The sequence below is a fragment of the Salvia hispanica genome, chromosome 5 (assembly GCF_029641045.1).
Source record: "Salvia hispanica isolate PSC_SH4W2 chromosome 5, Shi_PSC_v1, whole genome shotgun sequence".
Classification (NCBI taxonomy): Eukaryota; Viridiplantae; Streptophyta; class Magnoliopsida; order Lamiales; family Lamiaceae; genus Salvia; species Salvia hispanica.
In genome coordinates, this window is record NC_142696.1 from 19,660,054 (window position 1) to 19,669,243 (window position 9,190).

The window sequence follows — 9,190 nt, forward strand, 5'->3', positions numbered from 1 at the left end:
GTTAAAACTTTATTTTAGGCCAAGAAGAAATAAATTTTAGATTTTTTTTCGTTTGGATCGGATTTCATAATTTGGTTTTTGAATTTTTAAATTTGAGGTTGATCAGATTTTTTTTTAAAGTTCAAAATTTTCAAATCGAATTTGCCTAAAATCTGATCCAAAATTACGAATTTTTAACTCGTAGTAGTAATACTCCTAAACTTTTACTTAAGGCGTCGAAGTGTGCAATTACATATGTACCCCTTATTCACTGCCAAAATTACATTATCATCCTCAAATTAGGGTTTTATACCTTCCTCTCACTCTATCACATCCCCCTTCTCTATCTACACAATCAGAGTTCTCTGCTGAGCAATTCCTTAATTACAATCTGCAGAGAATTCTAAATTTTCACTCTTACGTTTGGAAAATGACGACGATTGTCCCCACAACGGAAGAAGATCCCGCTCTCTCCGTCGTGCGGTTCGTTGCCCAGTTGTCGTGGGCCGATGCTGGCCCAGAGGTAACTCTTAATTCGCTCGCAAGCAGTTTATGGAGTATAAGTTTTCAGATGTTCGTAGAGAAATTTCATTAAAATATTCCATTTTTGAAACTTTGCTGAAAATATTTGTCACATAACAAGTGGGATTAAATCCTTAGGCTTATTTTTTTCCGTTTACTGTTTGGAAGTTGCTGTAATTACTATGACTAGATGAGGTAGTTAATTAATTTTTGAAGTACTTTTTTTAAATGATGATAGGTAGCAGAGGGACATGTTAGTAGATTGTTGGTGGAGGCGCAAGAATGTTTAATACAAGAGAGGTGGTTGGATTTGGCCTCTTTGATTCTTACTTCTGCTGATATCATTTTCTCTAAGGCTTCTGAGAAAGGTAAGCACTGTATTTAAATTGTTGTTCTAAGTATTATCAAATTTTTCATCACATAACTTGGGAGCTTGAAATTGTATAATTTTGCAACTGGAATCAATGACACAATACTTAGATTTCCTTTCTGTTCCTGTGTGAAGGAGTTCAACTGACTTACATATGTTTCAACAATTTACTTCATTTTGAAATCTTGTATGGAATTAGCCATCCTATATTTTTGGTAATAAAACAATTACTAGAAGGCACACATGCTTTATGAACTCTGCCTTCTCTTTCCAAAAAGTTACACGTATGGTGATGCTGGCTGAGCAGGTTTCTGAAGTTTTTTGTTGTTCTGCCAGACCTTGAATGCATTTACACTGTTATCTGCCACCTTGTAAAGAAGCCTGAGAGTCTCGATCAAGTGCATGAGATAGCAGAACTTATAGCCACAAAGGTTACTCAACAGCCTAATGACAAACCTGGTCTGCGGTTGAAGATGTAATACACTGAAAGCCTTAGTCCATGAGGCTGCTCAGTTTCATAAATTCTGACATTTCTCGTTTGTTTTCTTTTAGCTTGTTTAACCTCTACAACCTATTGGAGAACCCATATAGCCAGTTCTTTGTCTATATGAAGGCCCTCAACTTAGCAGTCAGTGGGAAGGTCACTGAACATGTTGTACCTTCTTTTAAGAAGATGGATGACTTCCTATCAGAATGGAATCTTGGAACCAAGGATAAGAGAGACCTCTTTCTCACAGTTGCAAATATTTTGAAGGACAGCAAGAGGTGAGCATGTCTATATGTTTATGCATGTGATGCGATGAGGCTGAAGATACAGAAACTAGTTGCTGAGTTCTATAATTCCTTTCATGATTATACACTTTCAGCTCAACAAAAGAGTCTTTTGACTACCTCATCAAGTATCTTGAAACTTTTTCTGGTGATGATGCATTGGCTTTGGCTGAAGCTAAGGAAGAAGCTGTTCGTGCTGTTGTTGAATTTGTTAAGTCACCTGACATGTTTCAGGTAATGCTTGGAATTATTTTCAGTTGACCAGAGGAGCACCTTGGTCTTGGTTTTTAAAAATATTATTCATTATATATTCTTGTATTTGTAAGGAATTTATCTTACTGAATGAGAATTGGTAGTTCCTCAAAGCACACATAAGTACTTATTATGGGAAGTTTGCTTGGGAAAGTTGATGCTATCACTTTACATAGAATAACACTGCATATAGTTTCCAACAGGGGCCATATAGAAGTTTATTTGCAAAATTTTTGTTGAATGATAAACTTTGAACTTGATTCCTCCGTGTATGGTGAAAGCTCGACCTGCCTAGCTAAATAGTATTACTAGGAGATGTAGTTCTGTGCATTATTTCAGGACCTATTTCTTCAAAATTCTACTACTAGTTCTTGATTCTTTTTCGCTTTTCTGCTTTTTGGAAGTGTGGAAAAGTGGGTGGTTGGACTTGTGATTGTGTGGTGTTCTGGAAGCTTGCTTTCAGAAAGTGAGTGATCGGTTGTTTTCGTCATGGAGTGATTTTTCTATATTCCTGTTGTCCCAGGGGGACTTATTAGATATTCCTGCAATAGCTCAACTGGAGAAAGACAGTACATATGCACCGGTGTACCAACTTCTGGATATCTTTCTTACTAAGAGGCTCAATGCATATCTGGATTTCCAAACATCAAAATCAGATTTGTTGAATAGCAATGGTATGCCACTCTTAAATTCTGTAAGATAATGAATGTAATCTGTGTTATATATATCTATAAAATGGCTTGCCACTTGCGGGACATGATACAGGTCTTGTGCATGAAGATTGTGTTTCTAAGATGAGATTGATATCCTTAGTAGATCTCGGTACCAATGAATCTGATCAAATTTCCTACTCCTTAATCAAGGAAACCCTCCAGGTAATGTTATTTATCATATTTGTATAAGATGCTGTTTCAACTCAACAAATTACATCTGATGTATTATGATAATACGATGTTTGTTTTCTTCTAGATCGAGGACAGTGAAGTTGAGCCGTGGGTTGTCAAGGCAATTACAGCTAAGCTTTTAGATTGCAGAATTGATCAAATTAACCAAGTAGTTATTGTAAAGTACGATTCGATTCCAGTTTAATATCTCTTTGAGCTGCTTTATGGTAAACCATCTATGATTCCAACCATTCTTCTATTTTACTTCAGCCGTTGCTCAAAGCGTGTTTTTGGACTTCACGAATGGCAATCCCTTCGATCGAAGCTTGCGGCTTGGAGGGTACTGAATCTTGAACAATCACTTCTAGCATGTCATAAAGGATAGGATATATGTTTATGACAGCTGTTTCTGCGATTCTATCTACTGAATCTTTTTGTGATTGTAGCTCCCAAAAAAAGTTGCTACAGCTGACCTATTGCGCTCATAGTATATTTTAATTTCTTGCAGGGAAACATTGCTAATGTAATGAGCACCATTCAAGCAAACAAGATCGTTGATGATGGCACCCAGGCAGTGCAGGGACTGACAATTCGTTGAGAGTACTCTTTGCTATTATCTTCTGCGGCTGTAAGTCTGTTGTACTGCTCCAAAGCTCCTAGCTATTTTTACAATCTTTGACAACAGGGTTGCTCGTGTTAAAGAGTAGGCAATCTCCCCCTTTTTTTGTTAGCCGAAATTGATACTACAGATCTGCTCCAATTTTGTTTTTTGATAGCTACATGAATTGTATTAACTTCCTTTCCATGAGTTTATTTTGCACGAATATTATGATTTGTTTTCCATTAACTTGATAAAAGCTAAGAAGCTACTAGGCATGAGTATTTCTATTTCATTAATATTTCTCATTTCGTTCACAAAATGTCCGACACACTTCATTCTATAACAAAATGGTGCGGTAAACAACGGAAATGACGATGACACGAAACTTGAATACTCATGTCAAAGCGTTACAAAAGGCGGTGGAAGATCATAATGCTCGTATGGATGTTGTGGAGGCATTATTGGTCCCTAAAACCATAAACTTTGGCCATAATTTGGTATTTCTCACGAACTTTAATGTTGGTCTAGAATATGACAAACTTTACCCTTTGTTTGGTACTATTTCCCAAGCTTAACCAAATACGATATTTTCATCGTAATCTTATTTTACGTGAGCAACAATGATACATTTTATAATATTTTAAACTATTTTGTAAGTTCATAACAAGTAGGACAAAAAGTTATGTAGAAAAACACATTGATTTAATTGTGTCAAATATGATAACAAAGTCTCGTAAGTTAGTCAATTATGGTGATTGACATGCCATGGGGAGTACTAAATATTATTCCCTTCGTCCCGCTTTAACAGTCCCATTGACTATTCTGTCCTCCTTTTGTAAAAATGATAAAAAATAGTTAAAGTGGAGAAATGGTAAAGTAAGAGAGATAATAATGTAGACAAAACTCTTCTCTATATTATTTTCTCTCTTAATTTACCATTTCTTATCTTTAACTATTTTTTATCATTTTTACAAAAAGAGGCAGAAAAGTCAATGAGACTGCTAAAGCGGAACGGAGGGAGTATTTTAGACCAATTTTAAAGTTCGTGGGAAATATCAAACTTTGACCAAAGTTTATAGTTTTATAGACCAATATCCCATGAACAAACACTCTATGGGTAGGAGATCCGCCCCGGTTATGAATGCCTACAACATGACTCAAATTTGAAAGCATCATCACTCTTGACCACTACGTGTCCCTGGACATTCGACAACTGGAAACGATGTAGTCGGGGAAAACAAGCCCTTGATTCTAGCAACAAAAAAAAAGTCCATTAATTATAGAATAGCTAAATATATGCGCAAGTATCGTATATATAGAGACTAATACCTACCCAAAAATTGATACTGCATATCTGCTCCAGTTTTGTTTTGATGGCTACATGAATTGTATATTGCACACAAATATGATGATTGTTTTAGTTTTAGATGAAATGCTTCGATTTCCATTCATTCTCAAGCTTCATTGATTTGACATTTGATGAAAAATAGAGTTCTTTACACTCCAGATTCAAAATACAAGTTCTCATTCGACAGTTCTGCTTGTTGACGTTTATTAAGGCTAGTTCATGTAGCTCCGATCATGAAAGTACAGTGGCCTCTCTTCGTAAATCTATCGATTGCATTTGTTATTTCATTTCAGTCCGTAAATGTGAACTATTATCGTCAGAAGATTACCTGCAAGAGCACTAGGTAAATCCAAGCGAACACGTGCAACGAGTTTTAAGTCGTTCCATCTTAATTCTAGCTTAAGCCTCTTCCTTCATTTACAGAAAAAAGCTCTGCTATTATTGTACAGTTCTGTGAAAGAGCAATACAACAGATTCTCAAAAGCAGATTTGAGTGCAATTTTTTTTTAATCATGAACATAGTTTCACATTCCAAGATTCCCTAAGTTTAGCAACTAAAGAATTCCTTGTACTCTCCAAAATAAACGATTTTAATCTGCCCATAATGTTTATTATCTCTGCATGGACTGCTTCAAACGAAATCTCCGACACAGCAAAAATGAATCCATTTGCAACTTTAATCATACTTTGCGCACACACGCTCTGCATATTGGATAGTACCTTCAACTCATGAGTTCAAAATGCTCCACATAATTAAACCAGCACAAAGATGAAACCAGACATCAAACATAATTGTATAACGTACTACGCAAAGCGCCAACATAACTTTGTTATAGATGTCATGTCTGAAAGCTTTCATGGCTGCTAACATATAACATAACAAAATGGTAGAGAACTAGGAGAAGATGCAAAGCAAAAACCATTCTTTCTATTTGGCTGCAATTATAGAAACCCTAACTTTCACTATCCACCACTGCAGAAGCATCTGCTAATGATTTTAAGATATGATCAAGATAGAGACATCAAGAGACATTCATGTTAATGGACCCGACATCCCTCCCAACACCGCTGGAAATTCATTGTGATATTTCGAACATTTTTTTTCTGGATAATTGCACATCAAGAATGATAAAATATCATTAATACTCCTAAATATGCCTTGAAACTATTTTGTTAAGAAATATCACGTAGAGACTGAGAATCATTGCTAGCATTACATAAAAAGGACATAGTACTACTGATCACCAAAATGACAAAAAGAAAGGGAACTTACTTAAAAATTCATAAGCCAGAATCATTGATGTTCCATAAGCTGACATGGTGAAAAATCTTGGGCCAAATCCTCTGTAAAAGCCAGTCCATCCATCATCAGCAATCAAACTTCTAACCACTTGCTTTGTTGTGGGTCTTTTGTCATGCCCAGTCACCTGGAGCATATAGAAACACACAGATTAGAGCATACACTAACACATAGAAATGGCATTAGTGTCCTTAGAAATGATACAGGTGAAAATTTGCATATTTACCACAACATATATTCTGGGAATTTACAGCCAAATGGAGAATAACAGATTTACTTTACCTGTAAGCGAGTTTTAATGGTGTCTAATGGGGTTGTTACACATGTTGAAGTTGCACCAGCAGAAATTCCTCCAGCAGCTTGAACCAAAAGAACTTTTCCTTCGGACGGAGCAGCATTGCCATCATCCAGAAATCTGCCAGACATATAACAAATTGCAAACTCCATTTAGAAATTTCATCCAAAAAATTAGTAAAAGATACGCCCAAGAAATAAACAATAGCTTAAATCATCTTCATAATACAAAAATTCTTAATCAAAACCGTCGAAAGATGTTGCAAATTTCTAAAAATCATCTCTGCTGCAAATATCACAATCCTAGGTGAGTTATGTTCGAATCTTTTTTACGGCGGTGAAAAAATAAAGAAAACAAAAACAGAATTTGTACCATATGTACAGGAAGTAGTATTCTTTGAAGACTACATGATAACTATTAACCACTAAATCCTAGGGTTCAGTGGCATGTCATTAACAATGAGGAATTGGATAAAATAATTGAGACACTGCTACAAGACATGCCTTGAATACCCAGCAAATAGAGATTAATGCAATACCTCCAAATGACTCGTTGACTTGCACCATAGGTTGCCCACCAGACTGCACTGGCTGGAGAATATGTGAGAACTGAGAGCCCAAAGCCTCTATACAGACCGCGAATCCCCTCAGACTTTACCACCTTACGAACAACATCCACGCCCCCAGTATAGGTTGCATGGCCTGAATATCCTTGCACCATCAGTTTCTGACTAACCTTTTTCAGAAAATCGGTAGTCTTAGTATTAACTATTACTACTAAAGAAAAGAATTCGAAAGGTTAAATATCTGATTTCTATTGTACACATACTGTGATTTCTATGTACTTACTCATAATGTGTTGATATTATATTCCATCATATAAAAAATTAACTCCATCATATAAAAAATTAACTCCAAATTAAACCTAACACATAATTCCATTGAGAGAAACAAACCAGAGAACATGTGAAGCATACCACATCAACTGGAACAAATACAGCTTGTGAACAAAAAGATGCCATCAGGCCAGCAACCCCATTTGCTACAGCTGCTTGTGTAGGCTCTGACAGTTTGAATGGCGCTAACATCTTCAGTGCAGCTAGTTTTGTTGTCTCTAATGCAGTAAGAAATATTATTCTGGTAGGTATGGCTCCTGTCACGACAGTGCCAAAACCTTTATATAAACCACGAATCCCGTCTGTTTTTAGGAGGCCTTTTATGACAGACAAAGCATTTCTTTCTACAGCATTGTGTGACGCTACTTGCATCCTGGTTTTCACAACTGACATTGGATAAAGTCCCACTGTAATTCCAGAAAAAATTCCAGCTCCAGCAACATAGAATTTAGTTTTGTGAAGCCTACAGGGGAAACAAATTAAATTGAATCCAAAATGACAAAAACATAGAATTTCCAATATTTATAGATGTGTGCTATAAAACATCACCCAGGTACAATCAATAATCAGGAAACTTGCACATTAAATAGAGTTTGTGGCATCACAAGATTTAAAATCAATGGAGATACATGTGACAGTCATTAAGCAATCATAAAACTTTAAATATTGCTGAAACAACATAGACACTTTTCCGAAATTTCAAATGCAATGCAGCAAATGTGATTAACACCGTAAAAAGACAGATAAATCCTACCATTACCATTTCTAATTAATTGAATACAATTAGAATCAATTTCAATAAAATAACTCAAATTCTTCCCAAAATAAGCTACTAAACATCATTAATAACGTAAATGATGAAAAGTGGATTGATGAAACCTACTTGTCCCAGTTGATTTCCGTTTGACCGAATGACTGCTTCTGAATTCCGGCTGTATCCATGATGAGTGCCAAAAAAGAAAAAAACTAGAGATTCTCCTATATGAACTCTGCAGTTAGCACAAAGTCATCAACTCATGGTGGAAACGAGGAAAATTTATTCAACGAGCTTTCTACGAGTAAGATTCGCTTTTCTTTAATTCAAATTAATTGTAAAATGCTACTTACTATATGTCAGCATTTGGTGGATGTTGGTGGAGATTCATCCTCTGCAATACTATAAAAATAATTCTATATGATGCAATAAATAAGATTAATAGTAGTACCATATTTCATTTTGTGCCGTCACAAACTACTAGCATTATTTTCTCTTTTCATAAAATTTTTATTCTCTTTCACCTTTACATTCAAACATCAATTCATCAATTTTATCAAAGAGAAATAGTGCATTTTTCAATAATACTCCCCTCCCCTTTGCTCAGTCTTCACTAAATTGGCATTCACAATCACAAATACTGTACATGCACACTTTCATTTTAAGGAAAGAGTGAATATCAAATTTAATCTCTTAAAAATAGAGTTTGCATTTTCATAAATTCATTAGTTAATGTATTAAAAAAGAAATAGTTATATATACGAACTAAAAAAACATCGTCATAATTGGTGTCATGTTCCTTATTTGCCAATTAGCCCTTAAGAACCTGAATGTCTTTCTTTTTCTCTTTTAATTGGTGCCATGTTCCTTATTTAATTCGTAACTGATATGACAACTTTTTAAAAATCAATTTTGGTTAATTTATTTCTCTCTCAAAGAAAATCCTTGGACTAGCACCCACTATAGTAAAATAAAAAAAATCGAATCGAGGGGAATTTAATTTAGTCCAATCTCAAAATCAAATTAGATTAGTAATAGGTTGGGCTAACAGTAGTGGACTTACCCTCATCACTCTACCAACTTATGGGTTATTTCAAATCACATATCAATGGACAAATTGATTTAGATTTAATAAGATGCTTATTTTCCAATCAATGTGTCGTATCAGCCAATAATACGTGTTAATTGCAACTGAAAAATGTAGCACTTTCATCCAAAA

The 9,190-nt window shown here is 35.1% G+C and overlaps 2 protein-coding genes across 7 annotated transcripts; one reads left to right on the forward strand and one right to left on the reverse strand.

Annotated features, from left to right (window-relative positions):
• Nucleotides 1–311: 311 nt before the first annotated feature.
• Nucleotides 312–3,619, forward strand: LOC125187235 (uncharacterized). Its single transcript, XM_048083785.2, has 10 exons — nt 312–502; nt 740–869; nt 1,208–1,346; nt 1,424–1,636; nt 1,738–1,876; nt 2,418–2,568; nt 2,660–2,769; nt 2,864–2,961; nt 3,049–3,118; nt 3,287–3,619. The coding sequence occupies exons 1-10, from the start codon at nt 410–412 to the stop codon at nt 3,374–3,376; spliced, it is 1,233 nt and encodes a 410-aa protein (XP_047939742.1). The 5' UTR covers nt 312–409; the 3' UTR covers nt 3,377–3,619.
• Nucleotides 3,620–4,357: 738 nt separating this feature from the next.
• Nucleotides 4,358–8,497, reverse strand: LOC125187236 (uncharacterized). Of its 6 annotated transcripts, none has more exons than XM_048083787.2 (7): nt 8,325–8,497; nt 8,101–8,206; nt 7,299–7,680; nt 6,861–7,057; nt 6,310–6,442; nt 6,001–6,154; nt 4,358–4,630 (listed from the first exon to the last, which is right to left on the reverse strand). In XM_048083787.2, the coding sequence occupies exons 2-7, from the start codon at nt 8,157–8,159 to the stop codon at nt 4,515–4,517; spliced, it is 1,041 nt and encodes a 346-aa protein (XP_047939744.1). In that variant the 5' UTR covers nt 8,160–8,206; nt 8,325–8,497; the 3' UTR covers nt 4,358–4,514. The 6 variants fall into 6 exon arrangements, with proteins under 6 accessions (XP_047939744.1, XP_047939743.1, XP_088914352.1 ...); XM_089058226.1 differs by lacking the exon at nt 4,358–4,630 and adding an exon at nt 4,831–5,055 and having other exon boundaries at nt 8,325–8,494; XM_048083789.2 differs by lacking the exon at nt 4,358–4,630 and adding an exon at nt 5,120–5,178 and having other exon boundaries at nt 8,325–8,494.
• Nucleotides 8,498–9,190: the final 693 nt, after the last annotated feature.

Bases quoted from the DNA above. Each gene is read 5' to 3' on its own strand.
- LOC125187235 (XM_048083785.2), top strand. From the start codon at position 410: ATGACGACGATTGTCCCCACAACGGAAGAAGATCCCGCTCTCTCCGTC. The intron at 1,637-1,737 runs GTGAGCATGTCT...ATACACTTTCAG, and splicing joins ATTTTGAAGGACAGCAAGAG to CTCAACAAAAGAGTCTTTTG. The intron at 2,770-2,863 runs GTAATGTTATTT...GTTTTCTTCTAG, and splicing joins TAATCAAGGAAACCCTCCAG to ATCGAGGACAGTGAAGTTGA.
- LOC125187236 (XM_048083787.2), bottom strand. From the start codon at position 8,159: ATGGATACAGCCGGAATTCAGAAGCAGTCATTCGGTCAAACGGAAATC. The intron at 7,058-7,298 runs GTATGCTTCACA...TTTCTGAAAAAG, and splicing joins TATTTGTTCCAGTTGATGTG to GTTAGTCAGAAACTGATGGT. The intron at 4,631-6,000 runs GTAAGTTCCCTT...TTTTGTTGCTAG, and splicing joins TCTGGCTTATGAATTTTTAA to AATCAAGGGCTTGTTTTCCC.